The sequence below is a fragment of the Cordyceps fumosorosea genome, assembly GCF_001636725.1.
Source record: "Cordyceps fumosorosea ARSEF 2679 chromosome Unknown scaffold_20, whole genome shotgun sequence".
NCBI classification, from domain to species: domain Eukaryota; kingdom Fungi; phylum Ascomycota; class Sordariomycetes; order Hypocreales; family Cordycipitaceae; genus Cordyceps; species Cordyceps fumosorosea.
Window position 1 is genome coordinate 510,887 of NW_017387320.1, and position 18,502 is coordinate 529,388.

Genomic DNA, 18,502 nt, shown 5'->3' on the forward strand with positions numbered 1-18,502 from the left:
TCCATAGACTTTCGTTTACACCACCATGACGAGCCAAGAACCAATTGCCATTATTGGCTTCTCCTGCCGCCTTCCTGGCGGCAACTCCAACCCTCGCAAGCTTTGGGACTTTCTAGAGAGAGGCGGCATCGCTTCCAACAAAGTCCCCAAGAACCGCTTCAACATCGATGCCCACTGGGATGGATCACACAAGCCTCGGACCATGCGCCCTCTCGGCGGCATGTTCCTGGAGGACCACGACCCCGCCGACTTTGACGCATCCTTCTTTGAGATTTCCAAGACGGACGCAATTGCGATGGACCCGAATCAGAGACAAATGCTCGAAGTGGTATTCGAAGCGTTGGAGAACTCTGGTGTGCCTCTTGAGAAGTTGGACGGCGCTCCAGTGGGATGTTTTGTTGGTTCTTTTGCATCAGGTTTGTTCTCCTTTGTAGAGACAGGTGATTCAAAAACTGACTATTTTTAGATTACGGTGACATGCAGGGTCGCGATCCCGACGACCGCCCTGCCAACATCACAGTTGGCGTTGGCCGCGCCATCCTGGCCAACAGACTCAGCCACTTCCTTAACATCAAGGGTCCCAGCATGACGATAGACACGGCGTGCTCCGGATCCCTCGCCGGTCTCGACGTGGCGTGCCGGTACCTGAAAACAGGCGAAGTTGACGCCGCCATCATCGCCGCCAGCAACCTCTACCTCAACCCGGAGCACGTCATGGACATCGGCGCCGTCGGCAACGCCCACTCGCCGACCGGCCTCTGCCACACCTTTGACATTTCCGCGGACGGGTACGTCAAGGCGGAGGCAGTCAGCTCCATCATCATCAAGCGCCTGTCCGACGCCATTCGTGATGGTGATCCGGTGCGCGCCGTGATCCGCGGCTCGTCGACGAACAGCGATGGCCGCACACCGGGTATTGCCAGCCCCAGCGCGGAAGCGCAGGCTGTCGCTATTCGCGCGGCGTATGCCAATGCGGGCATCACAAACTTGAACGACACAGCGTACCTGGAGTGTCACGGTACAGGAACTCAGGTAACGGACACTGACTGTTTCCGCTCATGTTTGTGACTGACAGAGATTACAGGCCGGTGATCCCACCGAAGTCAGAGGCGCAGCGTCAGTGTTTGCTGCTTCTCGCCCAGATGACAAGCCTCTTATTATTGGCTCGGTAAGAGATTTGTGTAGTATACACTAGTTGTGAAGATAGAAAGGCTGACAATTTCAGATTAAAAGTAATTTGGGCCACGCGGAGCCTGCGGCGGGTAATTCCGGTCTGATCAAGGCTGTGTTGGCGATTGAGAACGGTCGGATTCCTGGCAACCCGACATTTGAGAATCCTTCTCCAAAGAGTACGTGCATCAAGACATATTTCCAAAGTTTAGCAACGCTTTTTATTTCGCAGCATTGTGAACACCATCTGACATGTTGACGCAGTTGACTTTGCTGGCTGGAAGGTCAAGGCTAGCCGCTACACCATCCCCTGGCCCACCCAAGATCTCCGCCGTGCCAGCGTCAACTCGTTTGGCTACGGAGGCTCCAACGTTCACGTCGTCATCGAGCAGGCCGCCATCGACCACAAGCCTCGTCACGTATCCTCCTATCTCTCTGAAGATGCGGAGCTGGACTTTGACGACGAGCCGGACCAGGCCCGGCCCCATACTCTCGTCCTCTCGGCCAACGACGAGGCCTCGCTCCGCGCAAACATCCGCGCCCTCTCCAACCACCTCATCAACCCCCGCGTCAAGGTCGCCCTGTCCGACTTGGCCCATACCCTGAGCGAGAGACGCTCGGCGTTCTTCCATCGCGCGTATCTCACCACGAGCACCACCGACTTCGACGATGGCGCGTTCGTCCTCGGCAAGAAGCAGTCGGAGAAGCCCCGCATCGGCCTCGTCTTCACCGGTCAGGGCGCCCAGTGGCCGCAGATGGGCAAGGAGCTGCTGCAGTTCTTCCCATGGACGCGCAGCATTCTCGAGGAGCTCGATGCGGTTCTGCAGAAGCTACCCGATCCTCCTGCCTGGTCGCTCGTTGGTAAGAAGAACAGCATCCTTTTTGTTTATTTGGAATGTCGTACTAACAAGCTTGACTAGACGAGTTGACCCAAGCCCGCTCCGCCGAGCACCTTCGACAGCCGGAGTTCTCGCAACCTCTTGTGACCGCTCTCCAGCTCTGCATTCTGGCTGTTCTCGAATCTTGGGGTGTTTCTCCGCAAAGTGTCATTGGCCACTCGTCTGGTGAAATTGCCGCCGCTCATGCCGCCGGCTTCCTCACCCGCGCTGGCGCCATCGTCGCTGCCTTCTATCGTGGACGTGCTGCCGTCAACCGCAAGAAGGACGTGGCCCAGAACGTTGGCATGCTTGCTGTCGGCCTCGGCGGCGACGCGGTCAAGCCGTACCTCGAGCCCCATGCCGGCAGCGCCTGGGTCGCGTGCTACAACAGTCCCGGCAGCGTCACTGTCTCTGGCAAGGTCGAGGCACTTGAGGCGCTCGCGCAGAGCCTGAAGGCCGACTCGCACTTTGCAAGGCTGCTTCAGGTAGACCTGGCATACCACTCGGCGCTCATGGGTGTCATTGGCGAGGAGTACGAGAACCTCCTGCAAGCAAACAGCTTCAGCTCTTCTGAAGGCAACCCCAGCGTCTCCATGTTCTCTTCCGTCACCGGAAAGAAGAAGACGGATGCTGCGGATGCCCTTTACTGGAAGAGCAACATGGTGTCTCCGGTCCAGTTCAGCGACGCCGCCCAAGAAATGCTGACTTCGCCCGAGGCCCCGACCGTGCTGGTCGAGATTGGTCCCTCGGGCGCTCTGGCCGGTCCCATCTCCCAGATCAAGAAGGCTCTGGAGAAGCAGGACAGCGATGTCGCCTACATCGCCGCCTGGTCCCGTGGCGCCAACGCCGGCAAGGCCTTGTTCGACGCTGCTGGGCGCCTCTTCGTTGCCGGCCATCCCGTTGACCTCGCCAAGGTCAATGAGTACCAGCAACCGTCTACCATCATCGACCTGCCTAACTATGCCTGGAACCACTCCATCAAGTACTGGCACGAGAACTCTGCGAGCAGAGACTGGCGCTTCAAGAAGTACACTTCGCACGACCTGCTTGGGAGCAAGGTCCTGGCTACCTCGTGGCAGGCACCCAGCTGGAGGGCGCATCTCAACCTCGCCAACGTGCCCTGGCTCAAGGACCACAAGATGGGTGCCGATGTCTTGGTGCCCGGCTCCGGCTTCATCTCGATGGCGCTGGAGGCGATTTGGCAAAAGCACAAGGCTGTGGAACCGGCCGCTGCCGAGGTCGCTTCCATCAATGATCTGGCCTACCGGTTCCGCAACGTCAAGTTCGAAAAGGCCCTAGTCCTCGAGGAGGGCAAGGACACCGAGGTCATGCTCTGGCTGACCCAGCAGCCTGGCAGCAAGAGCTGGCACGAATTCGTCATCTCCTCCACCACCGCGGACGACTTCCGCATCGACCACTGCTCCGGCCTGGTCAGGGTGCAGGACGAGGTGCCCGACTCCATCCCCGAGGGTCAGGATGGCGAGCTTGCCCACCCCACCGCCGGCCGGCTGTGGTACAAGGCGCAGTCCGAGATTGGCTACGGCTTTGGCCCCTCGTTTCAGAAGCTCAAGCACGTTGAGTCGCTCAGCGGCAGCCGCAAGGGCCGCGCCGTCGTCGCGCTGGAGCCGCCGGCGTCCAAGTGGGATCCCCAGTCGTACTACCCCATCCACCCGGCCTCGCTGGACGGCTGCTTCCAGACGGTGACGCCGTCGCTGTGGTCGGGTGAGCGCAGCTCCATCAACGCCGTCGTCGTGCCGTCGGTGCTTGACGACCTCGTCATCAACAAGGTGCCCCGTGACCTCCAGGACGGCCTGTCCCTCGCCAGCTCCGAGTACTCGGGCCGCGGCCGCCTGTCCGAGGCCAAGAGCTACATGTCTCACTGCGCCGTGTACGACCCCCGCACGGGCAAACTGGTCGCTCGCATGACCGGTCTTCACTTTGCGGAGCTCAACACCGAGGTTAAGGTCGACCCGCATACCTTTGACGAGATTTCGTGGAAGGCGGATATTAGTCTGCTTTCCGACCAGCAGCTCTCATCGCAGCTGCTCGGCCTTGAATCTGTCGAAGCAGTCAACGCCACGATTGACCTTGTTGCTCACAAGAAACCTGCTCTTTCCGTCCTCGAGATCAGCCTCGACGCTACGGATGCATCCTCAATCTGGTTCGACACGGTGCAGGAATCTTTCTCTGCACGCTCTGCGTACGCCGAGTACACGGTGGCTACCGTGGGAGGGCCGAGCCTGGTTGATCTCCAGACAAGGTACGAGGACAAGCGAAACACTTCGTTCTTGCTCCTGAGCGAGACCAAGGAGAACCTTGGCCTGGAAGCGGCTTCATATGATCTGATTATTGTCAAGCTTGGAGAAGGCAACTCCGGTGCCCTACTTCAAGCGATCGAGCCGCTGCTGTCTCAGAGTGACGCCTATAAGCTGGTCACCCAAGGCAAGATCTTTGACTCCCGGGCTGCCACTTCGGCTTCGGAGTCCGGCTCCATCCCGTCTGCGGCGACCCGATCCCCCGAGGTGCTCGAGACCCCGCGTGCACCTGCAACTGCGGATCCTAGCATCCAGTCCTCCTCTGTGGCGGACACTCCATTGCCCGGCCAAGATATTGCTGGGATCAAGGGCCTGGATCTCGACATTGCCCTTCAAGAAAAGTTCTCTGCGGTCCCGAACAAGGTATTCGTCGCACCCGAGCTTTCGACGCTTGGATCTCCTGTCGAGATTGCATCTGGCGAAAGCCTTGTCGCTCACCTGTACTCCCCGAGCATTGCCCAAGTCGAGACTACCCGCAAGTTGTCCATCGTCAGCTTCTCCGGGAAGCCGTCGTCTGTGAGCGACACTCTCACGGCCTCTCTGGAATCTGCCGGCTGGGCTGTCGCAAGCCACGGACTTCCGCTCACCAAGCCTGCCGACGGAAGCATCGTGCTCGTCCTCGACGAGCTCGAGTCGCCCCTCCTGCGAGACATTAACCTGGAGCAGTGGACTTCTTTGCAGGCCCTCGTCAGCTACGGCAACCCGGTTCTCTGGATCACTCAAGGCTCTCAGCTGACGGTGACGAACCCCGACTCGGCGCTTGCCCCGGGTCTCTTCCGCGTCATCCGCATGGAAGACCAGAGCGCCCAGCTCGTCACCCTGGACGTCGAATCTACGACTGGTCCCGCTACTGAGGACGCTATCAAGCGCGTTCTGGATCAGCTGCTCCAGCCGCGCCACAAGGAATTCGTCGAGACCGAGTTTGCAGAGAGAAACGGAACTATTCACGTCCATCGCGTCGTTCCGGATGTCGCGGTCAATAAATTCAAGTCGGTCCAGAAACTTGGCGCCGAGCTTGTCGTCCAGGACCTCCATGCCAACGAGGTGGAGGTTTCGCTCCGCGCTGAGCGCATGGGTACTTTTGACGCGTTGACTTGGGCCGAGAACTCGACCAGCGCCGTCTCCGTGGAAGAGGGACGCATCGAGGTTGAGGTTGTCGCTGCGGGTGTCAACTTCAAGGACGTTGCCGTCACCATGGGTATCGTCCCCGAGAACGAGTACACGCTGGGCTACGAAGCGGCGGGCATCGTCAAGCGCCTGGGCCCTGGCGTGACCAAGTTCAAGGTCGGCGATCGCGTCTGCTTCCTCGCCAACGGGAGCTACGCCAACCGCCTGCAGGTGCCTTACCAACGGGCCCACGTCTTCCCGGACACCATCAGCTTCGAGGAGGCGGCGACGATTCCGTCCGTTTACCTCGCCTCCATCTACTCCCTTTACCATCTCGGCAATCTGCGAGCCGGACAGACCGTCCTGATCCACTCCGCCACCGGCGGTGTCGGCATCTCGGCCATCCAGCTCGCCGTGCACAAGGGCGCCGAGGTTTTTGTCACAGCGGGAACGGAGGAGAAGCGCGAGTTCCTGGCCACCAACTACGGCATCCCCAGAGACCACATCTTCTCGTCACGCAACACGGACTTTGCAGCTGCGATTAAGAAGCTGACAGCTGGCCGCGGCGTAGACGTCATCCTAAACTCTCTAACGGGCGAGATCCTGGACGAGTCGTGGCGCATCACGGCTGACGGTGGTATCTTCGTCGAGATTGGCAAAAAGGACATTGTTGATCGCAACTCGCTATCTATGGAGCCGTTTGATCGCAACTGCTCTTTCCGTGCCATGGACTTTTCCTACACCAAGGATATCTCCCTACCCTTGATTGAAAAGTGAGTCTCGGCATTTTTACCCTTGACCCTATGAAATCGGTACTAATTATTATATAGGCTACTCGGCGAAATCTTTGAGCTTGTCAATGCTGGTCATGTCAAGCCGATCCAGCCCATCACCACGTTTGGTTTTGACGACATCCCGTCCGCCCTGGCTCACATTCGTAGCGGTCGCCACATTGGCAAGGTCGTCATCTCCAGCGGACAGCACGTCCCGGTCGAGGTCCCCATCCGCCCCGCGGTGCGCAAGCTCTCCCTGGACCCAGCCGCCTCCTACTTGATCGTTGGTGGTCTTAAGGGCCTCTGCGGCAACTTGGCCATTCACATGGCCAAGACTGGCGCGCGTCGCATCATTGTCTGCTCTCGAAGTGGCTTGGCGGATGCTGCTTCGCAAAAGACGGTGGCCAACTGCCGCGCCTATGGCTGTGAAATTGTCGAAGCCAAGGGTGATGTCGCAGACGAAACTTTTGTGCGCAAGATTTTCCAGGAGGCTTCCCCAGCTATTTCGGGCGTCATTCAGGGTGCCATGATTCTTCGAGTGAGTTTCCCCATTACCCTCTGCTCCCAGTATTTTCTCTGTTATTGACTCGCTACCACTAGGATAAACCATACGAGATCATGACGCATGAAGAATACCACGCCGCAATCCATGCCAAGATCCAAGGTACCTGGGCTCTGCACCGCGCCTCGCTCGACCAGCCCAAGAACCTCGACTTCTTCACCCTCCTCTCCAGTATCTCCGGCATCGTCGGTAAGAAGGGCCAGTCCAACTACTCGGCCGCCAACACCTTCCTGGACTCTTTTGCGTACTACCGCCAATCGGTCGGTCTGCAGGCCAACGCCGTGGATCTCGGCTTGATCGAGGATGTCGGCTACGTCGCCGAGCAGGGCGGCATGGACAGCCACTTTGACAAGCGCCAGTGGACGCCGATCCTCGAAGGCACCCTGCGCAGCATCCTCGACTACTCGATCCTGCAGCAGACGGGCAAACCGCTCAACCCGACCAGCGCGCCGCAGCTCGTCACGGGCATCGGCTACCCGCTCCCGGACGACTCGGACCTGAAGCGGGAGGCGCGGTTCGGCTACTTGTTCAGCCAGGCGGGCGGGGCGGACGGCACGGCCAAGGATGGCGGCAGCAAGGGCGACCAGGCGATCCGGGCGCTCAAGCTGATGCATGCGAGCGGCGCGACGGGGGCGCCGCTGGTCAAGCTCGCGACAGAGCTGGTGGCGGCGCAGATCACCAAGATCCTGCGGCTGGAGACGGAGCTGGAGCCGGCCAAGTCGCTGATGGCCTACGGCGTGGACTCGCTGGCGGCGGTCGAGCTGCGCAACTGGGTGCGCTCGGAGCTGGGCGCGGAGCTGTCAACGCTGGACATTACCAACGCCAGCTCGCTGATTGCGCTGTGCGAGAAGCTGGTGCTAAAGCTACCGGCGGCATAAGAATTAGAATGTGAAGTTGCGGATCTGTTTGAGTATAGAACTACCATTGTTACATAGATTGTATCTTCTCTTGAGCTTGAATGTTATAGACTGTTCTTCGCGTTTTGCGCCGGTTCTTGCCCGTGACACAGAATACACTCAGACTGCCTGGACGCAATTCATTCCGGGACCGTAGCACGCTCATCCGTCTTTTTAAACGCTCACAGCCAACCCATAAGCCCCGGGGCTATGCGTCTAAGAGGTACACTACGCAGTTATCACCAGGGGTGGGTGCTAGCCCGCCATTCCTGAACTTGCAGCCTCTGCTTTATAAAAGCTTCATCATCATCCACTTGAGATTCCCACGCGTCATATGCACGCCCTTACGAGGAGGTCTCCGGCACGATCCAATATATATCATTTATATACTATATACCTCAGCGATCTATGTCAGCTAATTTGATCATGCCTGACAATATAGCAGCGCCATCCATCTCTGTGACAATTCGGCCGCGTCGCGGCTCTCAGAAGCAGTTGGACTTCACGCTCGCGATGCCCAGCAGTTCCGCGCTCAGGCTCACCAGAGCCTGCCCACCAGCCTTGAGCTTCTCCGCCTTGGACGTGGCGCCCAGCATCAGCTCGACAGCCTTCTTGACGCCGCCGAGGGCCTCGATGTACTTTTTGATCTTTGCAATCTTGGCGATAGGGATGGCCGTGGAGCCGATCGCCCACATGATGGAGGCGACGCACTTGGTGGCCTTCCAGAAGCCGCGGGCCTCAATCTCGGTAGAAGTGGTGGTGGTGGTGAGGTCGAGGCCGCCGGGGGTGCGGTAGTGGTTGGCGACGAGCCAGGCGTCGAGGGCGGCGTCGGAGTTGGAGGCGAGCACGTCGTCGGGGATGGCGGAGATGGCGGACAGCGCGTAGGAGAGGGCGGGGGCGAAGTCGGCGGTGAAGTTGTAGTTGGAGGCGGCGAGGGCGAAGTCCAGCTCGGTGGCGGGGGCGGCGCGCGACTCGACGGCAACGGCAGCGGAGAGCGCACCGGGCAGCAGGCCGGCGAGTGCAAGGATAGAGAAGCGCATGGTGAGATAGGCAATGGTTGTTCCTTTGGGGAAATTGAAGATGGTAGAGCTGTCTTGGAAGGAGACGAAGGGTGTAGGCTCGGAAGCGTGTAAGTGATGAGGGCTTGGCTGGAGAAGATGAGTGCAGAGAAGGGGAAATCACGCAGCTTTTATATTTCAGATTTGGTCAGCAGATACATGACGGTTCTTCACGGCTCGTCTCAGCTTCGCGAAGGAATCCCGAGTCTGCCTTTCGTCTTCAGCTGTGCCGATCCCAAGCGAGGCTAAAAAGAAGCTTTTTGCGGGTTCGTGAGGCTTCACCACTCCACCACCCCTCCGGGCTGAACAAAGGCGGCGATCATTTCCAGGGCCATTGTTCGAGAAACCGCGTACACGGGTGAGAACCTTTGCAGAAATGGGGAACTGGAGAAGTGAGTCTTACGCCAAGAAGGCAGACGTTCGTCCGGTCTCCGCCTGCCGGAATACGACGTGAACGAGGCCCCATAACGAGGGACCGGCGACGAGAGAGGCTTCAGGTACGGGGCCGAACTGATCTCTCGCTTCAATCGCAAGTCTTGTGCTGTCGTAGGCCTGGCTGTCGCGATGCCGACTCGGGGAGAGAGCCGCCACGTGTCTAAAAGCGCAGCAGCGATTTGGGCTGGCGTGAGGATGCTCAATGTTATATGACACCGAGGATGCATCCGGCATCCGGCACGCGGCGGATGTTGCGCCGCTTATTTCCCTTGATGGGCAATACTGGGCTGAAGGCTGAGACGGGCCGGCCTATGGGGGACGTCCCAGCGGTGGGGTGGATTGGTGAGGGAAATGCCCGTATTACCATATGGAAATGGAAGAAAGGGCGTCGGTGTTCGGGCCAGGATAAAGACTAAGTTTCAAGAGAAAGGATTATGTGGTTGGATGGTTGGTTAAGCGCTTGCCCAGGCTGTGGTTCGGGATGCTAGGTTGGTTATTGGAGGCAGTTGCTGTAGGGGAATGCTCGGATAAACTTGTACTTGGGGTTTATTTTCTAGGAACAGCCGATTCTTGCCACTATTTTTGCTCCTTCATAAACACCAGCCTACACAGGACATTGCCAGAGCTGCCCTGCCTGCCTAGGCGCTGTGAATGTACGTATGAGCACATTTCCTCCGCCACACAAGTCGCAATATAGAGCACCTATCACTGGGCTTGTGAAAGAAGATGTGGACTTTAATGTTCGGAATTTTAATGCCTGGAATCAAATATATTGCATCGACACGGATCACCGACCCGGTAAGGCCGTTGGGCTAGTTTCTGCACGCCGCTCCCTGAGCAGTCTCCGACAAGACCACATCTCAAAGCACCAGTCTGCCCCGACACCAGATTGAGCCCCTGCATGATCAAAGAGAAACAGCACGCAAGAAGGTCTGAAATAGAACATGCCATTTCCCAGCGCGTAAAATCCAACTGCGTAAAATCCAACTACTCCTTGCCAATCAAGCTGCGCAGGGTCAAGAGGAGTCGAGCAGAGGCCTACAACCAATGACAAGCGGCCCTTGTCAACCTGGGCGCTTAAATCTGTGTCGAATGCAGCGGCCCCCTCTCGACTCATTTGGCGGTGTTGGGTGATTTTGTCTTCTTCTCTTATTTTTCCTCCTCTCGATGTCATTTGCTTTTCGATTGTTTCGTTCTCTACATGTTGTGTCTCTTTGATTTTGGGGGGGAAATAATTGAGCCTCTCATCGAGTTGCGAACTCAGCTGAGGCGGGCCTGACGCGCAACGACTTATACGGACCACAAACCGATCACAGACAGATCACAGCATTGATCATGTTGCACAATTCACGGCCCGCGGTGGCGAGTCTGATGGCATCTCTGTCTCTGTCTCTCCTCAACCACGTGCGACCGGCCGCGGCAGCAGACAACTGGTCCGCCAGCTTCGTGTTCCCGGCCACGACGGGCTACGTGATGCACAACATGGACGTCATGGACGTCAGCTACACCTCCAACTACCCCAACGCCAGCCTGTGGGCGTTTTGCTACAACGGAAAACCTGAGAGCGCCAACCAAATCATCAGTACGTTGCGAGTCCTCTCTCTGCCTTCCCCGACACCACACCCATGGCTGCTATGTAGCTAACACGAGGCGCCGCAACAGTGGGCGTGTACAAGAACGCGCACCCATTCGACGGCTCCCAGCTCTTCCAGTTCAACAACGGCTTCTCCTCCGACAACTGCTGGTACAACCTGCGCAACCTCGACGACGAGGAAAGGGGCCTCAATGGCGTCCGCTTCTCGTACGACTGGAAGACGCGCGACAAGCCGTCCACACTGAAGCTAGGCAGCCGGCCCGAGATCACCGACGCCCCAAGCAGCACCGCCACCGACGTGCCGGCCTCTACCTCGGCCACGGCCACGCCTGCACCTCCCGCGTCCTCAACCGCCGCCGCATCGAGCGGTGCATCTTCCGGTAGTGGCATCTCGTCCGCAGCGGGGTCCGCGACAGCCGTGCCGGGCTCGAGCTCCGGGGCGCAATCGAGCGGCGCCTCCGCCTCGGCGACGGCCAGCCAGAGCCCCTCCGACAGCACCAAACCCCCAGCAGGAAGCTCCGGGGAGCCGCCGCTGCTCAACAACTCGACGACCCCGCTCATCAACAACAGCACCGGCGGAGGCGGCGACACCACCTCATCGCAGGTGCGGCTCGGCAGCGGCATCATCGCTGGCATCGTCGTCGGCGCGGTCCTCGGCGTCCTCGGCATCGTCGGCTTCCTCGCCGCGCTGTGGCTCATGAAGCGACGGCGGAGCGCGGGGAGGAGCACGCTGATGAGGCGCGCGCCGCGGGACCGCGAGTCCAAGGATCCCACGTTTGACAGGGCCGAGGTGGACGGCAAGTGTCTGCCAGGGGAGCTCTGCGGGGATAACAAGCCCAACAAAGAAGGCTTGGTGGAACTTCCTGGTTAGTTGGTGCCGAGGGGAGGGGAGTGTGTAAGCCGTGTAGCATTACGTTTGCATCTTGTTTCGATCTTAATTCAATTAGAAAAGTCAACCCTTTTCTTGGTTACGGTGCATGGAAATATACGAGCGCCTCAGCGTCTGGGCAGCTACGGTCAAGTTTGACGCCAAAATAGATCGACCATTAGGTATAAAATTTATTAACTTGAAAACTTTCCTCATTTAACCTGTTTCATACGTAATCCTCTGTTTATTATATATCATTTTTATCAATCGGTTTATTCGCCGTCAAAAATACAGGCTTCCCCAATCACTCGTCACAGTGCTCCCGATCCTCATCAACACACACTATCCAGGAAGGCAAGTGAATATCCCAAGATGGACTTGGTAAATATCCGAAATGTTTGATTAACTTTATAAATTACTATAATTTGCATACTGCGAGATCTAGGAGCAAGCGCATGGTACGGCCGCTTCCGGTTAGCACAACGACGCAGAGCTGCCTTGGCATATTGGTTTTCTGTCAGCACAGCACCGCCACTGTCGTCAGGGCGAGCGATCTGCAAAACCATCCCGCGATTTGGGGTATTCCGATGCACGAGCGAGAGGCTGTCGTTCAGATTTGGCTGGATTGATGGGCAGCAAAGGCTAAGCCTTGGGGGCTGACATGCAGATGCAGGTCGGGCGTTCCGTTGGGCTGTTTGTGAGTCTTGGCCCTTTACCCGAGCCAAAGCGTCGTCACCTCTTGATTTACACCACGAATGCCAATGGCTTGTGATGTATATATATCAGCCGACATTCCTTTCAAGTCTTTGAATATTAAGCACCAGATTGTTACATCCTGTCAACTTGGGCCACTTATTACTTGAATGCCTCATTTTATCAAGAGATTATCTAGTTCCCTTCATTGAACAGGGCAGGTCTCGCTTCTCATCTCCAAGGCCGCTAAGGTCATGCTAACTAGCACAGCAACCAGAGCGACGCAACAATGGCGGCTACCCTGGAGACAATGCCCACCGAAGAGCCGGCAGCTCGGGCGCCGGTTACCCTCGAGCGCATGCGGCCCGTGAGCCAGACGGTTGAGTGCCCGCACTGTGGAAAGGTGGTGAAAACGACCGTCGAGGGTCGCGGGAAGGGTATGCAGCGCTTCATGGATATCATGTTCTGGCCTTTGCCTGGCCGTCGAAACTGGTGGGAGACTACCACCTGGCGTTGTGGTGATTGTGCGGCAGCGCTGGCATCGCAAAAAAATGGCAAGGATATCAAGGTGCTTAAATGAGTCGAGTATTGCTTCCGGTATAGTTTTTTGTTCTTGGAGCACAGCAGCGATTAGTTTTCAAGTAAGGAGTATGTAGAGAGACCACTTTGACATTTGACAGGGAGATGTCGTAGTGCCCTGAGAGAGTAAGCTGATAGGGAATGGCGTGCTCTTATTGGTGCAAGTTCAAGCGGAACCCACTGTTAGCCTCTGTATTTCCTGCCCGTTTGCACGCACCCGAAAAACAGGCCCCCTTTGACATATTCAGAAGTGCCTAAAGAATACTCGAGAATCAACATCACGAAAGACTTCAGTCTCATCATTCCTGGAAAGGCCATGTATTAACACTACATCTAGATGAAGCTGGGTCATTCAAATGTCCCTGACAAAAGCGGGCTCGGGTACCTAAATGCACGGCTTCTGCAACTGCGCATAATGCATTCACAGCCAGCCCGGAAGCCATACACGGACGAACCAATCGCCGAGGCACTCAAAGCCGCACTGCAGCTACGGATCCTACTCCCGTTAGCTCAGAGGTAGGAACGTCTTGCCGTCGCACACTCAGCACCTCCGCGGCGGACGGCATCTCCCTGGCTGCCCACGACCTCTCCCTAAACATCCTCGGGACGCCCTCCAAGTTCGGAAAGTCAGCCGCGCGTGTGACTTTTGCAAGGTCCGCAAGGCTAGATGCAGCGGAAATCAACCTTGCTCAAAGTGCTCTGCCAAGGGCCTGCAATGTCTCTATACAGCAAAGTACACGAGGGGGCGACCTCCTACGCCCCCCGCCTCCGCCGTTCGGTCTTCTCCTGACGCTCCGATATTGGAGGGTCTGGGCCATTCGCCTTCGGCAGATGATGCTGTATAGGCTCATATTCGAGAGACAAATGACGGTGTGATTCATCGGAGCGGCGCCCCATCGAGGGCCTCCCCAGGGTAGGGCATGGCTGAGATCCAGGGCCAGGTGTTTGATCCGACATCTGGATTGACCTTTCTACACCGTGCCTGGAAGAGACTGTCAGATCAGACGGCGCGCAGAATTCCGGACGCGGTCAGGCCGTCGGCAGAAGATCAGCCGCTGTCCATGGCGGGCGATAGACCTTTGCCAGCGTGGACGAGCAGCTGCCGATCCGCCTGCCCAGTACTACGGAAAGCCGCCGATTATTGGCTCTCTACTTTGATGTCTGCATTGCTACATATCGCGTCCTCCACCGTCCCGCCGTTGAGAACTGGCTCACTATTATTGAGCTCAATAACGATTAGGGCAAGCCCGTCTAGCATCAAGTCGGTCGACCGCGAGCGTCAATTGTCCTCACGGTTCTAGCCATCGCCACAGAACACGACGCCAAGTCGAAGGAGGTAGCCTCCGCCAGCGATCTGTCACAACCCCTCAGCCTCAGTGACGAGTTATTCTGCACCCCATCGCGACTCACCGAGAACGAGAAGGGCTACCCAGCGCTCGAGTCAGCTCTGGCTCGTATCCTCTAGGTACTCTTTCTCCTTACTACCTCGCGCTTCAATAAGAGCTGGTATGTCTTTGGAAATGCTCTTCAAGTTTAGATGGCATGGCGCGCGAAGGTCGCATGTTTTCTTGCATTTTGGTGGACGCACTATGTGACATTTTGTGCGCTGGTGATTGTGTACGTATGGGAGATTCAGCAACGGCGACAGGGCAGGGCTAGCGGGGATGATGACAGCTTGAGATGGGGTCAGGCTAGTCCTCTCCAATTGGCAGAGCGCTGCCAAACACATCTTGGGCGCGCGACGGCTACAAACTCGCCGAGCCGACGCTATGCTCTTATTCTTGAGGAGTTTAGGCCAGTACTGGCCGCCAGTCGTCCAGCCTCTCGTCATGCCTCTGAACTAAACGTTCAACCCCGGCACGACGTGCCAGCCCAACCGTCGAGCAGAATGCGGCACCTGGGGTGGAGGAGTACGGGCAAGCCTTGTGCTCGGATACCGACATGTTACTTGATCCGCACCTTCTCGACGAGTGGCAGACGACGTACTGGCTGGAGCTTGATTCATCGGTAATAAAGCACCTTGAGGAGAAATGGGTTGGGCATGTTTGCTAACTTGGCCGTAGGCATTCTGGCCCCAGATTGACGTTGGGGAAGCTATCGTTTGGCCAGGTATCGAATGATGAGCTGTGCCCTATACGAGGCAGAGCGGCATATGCAATCCCCCGCAAAAGCTACTGAATCATGTTATAACGCAGCTTCCATAACGGGGCAAGGCTGCGAGGATTAGCGGGTGCTGGGTCTCAGCCTCTGAAGGCGCTGTGGAGATTGAATGAGGCCTGGATGGCAATATTCTGGTCGTGGCTTTGATCGTCCTGTGAATCTTCAGCCAACCGCGTGACCTGGCCCTGACGTCGGCGCCGAATATCGCGGGAACGGTTGAGGCGACGTTGAAAACGGTACAGGGCCCCATACGTTACAACCATACCCAAGCTCTCGCGAACCCGGAGGCGATGTCGAAGACGGTAACTATACTGTACAGTGGACCTTTCGTTATAGGTTTCTGCAAGCGTGGTAGTTTCAGCGATTCCTACTTTGCACAGTCCCCCCTGAGCTTTCCAGGCCTGAGATATCCTTTATAACCTCGTTGTAATAATTTCTCATTTTCTTGCACAATTTATTGATTTGCTAATTATCTCTCCAGCCCCCGAAGCTAGTTAGCTTTCGAAACGACCCCTGAGTCTTGACTCCCTACGTGTGGAGTCAGTCCCACAGGGAATCGTTAAGCACCGTGAGACGAGATTTCGGAGCGTTTTCTCAGCACAGACAGGCAGACAAACGGAGAAGGATGAGCCTCATCCCCCATTGATCCATATTGAGCCCATCTGATCGCGTGCCCGTCTTCCTGACCGCAGTTCAAGGTCACCAACAACGCCCCTGTACTTTGCACATCGTCTCGAGCGACAAGGTAGCATTCGACTCGGATTCTTCAACAGCTATTTCTCATTAGCGGCCCTTTTGAAGACACCAACATGAATACCTCCACCAGGTGGCGCCCGCCAACGGCTCATGGCTTGGCTAGATTTTGGCCGTTGTCACAAGCGCGCCGCCGTTGCATCCCATCTAGCTTCAGGATCGTCCGACGCAAGTCATCTCGTTTCGTTGCTGAGTCGCGAGAAGCCCTGCTGTGTGCCGTGTGCCAGCGCCTTGGGAAAAACGGTCCCTCCGCCAATCTTCTCTTGCGCCGCTGCGCCGGATTGGCCATATCTCGGGGCGCCGCCGCCGCTGCCCAAAATCAACAAGCATGGCTTTTTTCGCCCTCACGTAGCTCTTCAAACGCATTGCTGGAATTGCCTCCCAAAAGTGCCACTGCTGCCCTAATCTGCGGAATGCGGCCGTGAGTGGCGCTGCCCGCGCTTTCTTAAAATCTTCAGCAGGCCGCATTCGTTTTTTTTGCCACATACCCAATCTCTCCTAAATCATCTGCATTTCAACACATTAATTAGAAGAGCGATGAGAATGAAAAACCTCGCCACCTTGGCGGCAATAACGGTACCCCTGGTCATAGCCGCTCAGACTCCCGCAACTGGTGGCTTTGCTCAGGCACCGGCGGAGTACCCAAAATGCTCGGTATGTGAACCTAGGCTGAATGGCTTCCTAGCAAGTATAAGTTGATTGCTAACAATAAGAACCTTATCGCTCTTAGCTGCCATGTCTTGCCGAGTCAATGACCAAAACGACGTGCAACTCAACCGACACGGCTTGCATCTGCGCTGACCAGCCGGTGCAAGAAGCTGTTGCTGTCTGTGTATTGCAGAAATGCACCGTACAAGAAGCTTTGAGTAAGTCGAGAGCTCAGGTAGTGAATGCGCCCGGATGGACCTTGACCAAATCTAACTCGATCACTTAGCTGTCAAAAACATCACCAATACAGTATGCGACGTGCCGGTACGCGACCGAAGCGAAACATACATCATCGTGGCGAATATATTGCTCTCGATTTCTGCCGTTCTCATCGTTCAAAGATTTGCATACAAGCTCTGGGCGGGTCTCGACTTTGGATGGGATGATTGGTTCTGCCTCGCCACCATCATCACCGGTATCCCCGCCACCGTCTTGAACGTGCACTGGCTTCCGCAAAACGGGTTGGGCCGCGACGTGTGGACGCTGACGCCGAGCCAAATTACCAAGTTCGGCCTCGGGTTCTACATCACAGCGGTCATTTACTTCTTCCAGGTCGTAACGCTGAAGCTGTCGCTGCTCTTTTTCTACATTCGCATCTTTCCGACTCGGCCTGTTAGCACACTGCTCTGGAGCACCGTCGCGTTCGTCGCCACGTGGGGTACCGTGTACGAGTTCCTGGTCATCTTTCAGTGCACGCCAATCAGCTACTTTTGGACGCGATGGGACGGCCTCCACCACGGGCACTGCATCGACATCAACGCGCTTGTCTGGTCGAACGCAGGCCTCAGCATCGCCACGGACCTATGGATGCTCGCCATCCCGATGTGGCAGCTCAGGACCCTACAGCTGGACTGGAGGCGAAAAGTCGGCGTCGGGCTGATGTTTGGTGTGGGCACATTGTAAGTTTTTGTCTCTCTACTTCACCCCGAGACAGTCACTGTACAGGAGTCTAAGAAATTGCCTAGTGTGACTGTGGTCAGCATTCTCCGTCTCCGCTCGCTGGTCAAGTTCCGGGCCAACTCGCAGAATCCGATGTGGGAGTTCTTTGACGTGTCCTTGTGGTCGGACATAGAGATCAACATCGGCATGATCTGCATCTGCATGCCGTCGCTGCGGCTGCTGCTCGTCCGCCTGTTTCCCAAGCTGCGCGGCACCACACAGCGCTACTACGCCAAGTACTCCCACTCGGGCAACAAGTCAGCGCCCGACAACAGGGAGCATCGGGGTTTCGGCACCGTGTCGACGTCGCGGGCGGAACCCGATATTTTCCAGGGGCCGCACGAGCTCAACCAGATCTCGTACAAGAAGAGCTACACTGTCAATTATGGCGAGCCGGACGATGCAGAGCTGGTTCTCGGTGCCAGTGACATGGACATGAGAAGTGCCAAGTCACTTACATCGATTTCCGCAAGGGGGTCATCGGACAAGGCACCGCACGCGTTGTAGAGGTTAGAAATATGATACCAATAATAATAATACTTGAGTAACCAGATTTTTCAACCTCATTTAACTCATGTTCAGTAGGCACATAATATTTTTCTGTGGCGTTGGATTTCATGTACACGCCTCCCTGTAGTTGGCTTTAGAATTAGAGCAAGTGTTGGCTGGGCCATTTCGTTTCTGGTCCGGAGGTATCACGGTTCACCTGCTGCTGTTTTGCACTATTTCATGTTGAAAAATACAGATACATAGCGATAATTCCAATGAGTAGACTTTCCGGGCGCATTTTGGTTGCCCGTCGGGTAGTCAGGGCCGAGATCACCTTACCCAAGAAGTCGGCTGGTAGGGATAGAGGGCCGCCCATCAACATACCCATGGGTATTTCCGGACGGGCTAGCAAATTAATCTACAGTCATCGAAACGTGATAGTAAGTGTGGCAAGCAAATGGTACAACGATATCGCCTTGTCTTGCTGTCCAACACGGCGCCGATCACGTGGACGCCTACAGGACC

The 18,502-nt window shown here is 56.7% G+C and overlaps 5 protein-coding genes across 5 annotated transcripts; 4 read left to right on the forward strand and 1 right to left on the reverse strand.

Annotated features, from left to right (window-relative positions):
- Window positions 1–25: 25 nt before the first annotated feature.
- On the forward strand, window positions 26–7,683 carry ISF_07239 (Beta-ketoacyl synthase; the record flags this gene model as incomplete). The annotated part of the gene is made up of 8 exons (XM_018850842.1): window positions 26–416; window positions 467–1,032; window positions 1,085–1,168; window positions 1,226–1,349; window positions 1,435–2,031; window positions 2,091–6,243; window positions 6,301–6,781; window positions 6,844–7,683. 8 exons carry the CDS (start codon window positions 26–28, stop codon window positions 7,681–7,683), a joined length of 7,236 nt encoding a protein of 2,411 aa, XP_018702120.1.
- Window positions 7,684–8,186: 503 nt separating this feature from the next.
- Window positions 8,187–8,741, reverse strand: ISF_07240 (hypothetical protein; the record flags this gene model as incomplete). The annotated part of the gene is made up of 1 exon (XM_018850843.1): window positions 8,187–8,741. One exon carries the CDS (start codon window positions 8,739–8,741, stop codon window positions 8,187–8,189), a length of 555 nt encoding a protein of 184 aa, XP_018702121.1.
- Window positions 8,742–10,529: 1,788 nt separating this feature from the next.
- Window positions 10,530–11,659, forward strand: ISF_07241 (hypothetical protein; the record flags this gene model as incomplete). Its single annotated transcript, XM_018850844.1, has 2 exons — window positions 10,530–10,776; window positions 10,857–11,659. 2 exons carry the CDS (start codon window positions 10,530–10,532, stop codon window positions 11,657–11,659), a joined length of 1,050 nt encoding a protein of 349 aa, XP_018702122.1.
- Window positions 11,660–12,638: 979 nt separating this feature from the next.
- ISF_07242 (hypothetical protein) lies at window positions 12,639–12,929 on the forward strand (the record flags this gene model as incomplete). The annotated part of the gene is made up of 1 exon (XM_018850845.1): window positions 12,639–12,929. One exon carries the CDS (start codon window positions 12,639–12,641, stop codon window positions 12,927–12,929), a length of 291 nt encoding a protein of 96 aa, XP_018702123.1.
- Window positions 12,930–16,384: 3,455 nt separating this feature from the next.
- On the forward strand, window positions 16,385–17,995 carry ISF_07243 (Extracellular membrane protein, CFEM domain protein; the record flags this gene model as incomplete). Its single annotated transcript, XM_018850846.1, has 4 exons — window positions 16,385–16,495; window positions 16,572–16,707; window positions 16,776–17,448; window positions 17,515–17,995. 4 exons carry the CDS (start codon window positions 16,385–16,387, stop codon window positions 17,993–17,995), a joined length of 1,401 nt encoding a protein of 466 aa, XP_018702124.1.
- Between the last annotated feature and the right edge of the window lie 507 nt (window positions 17,996–18,502).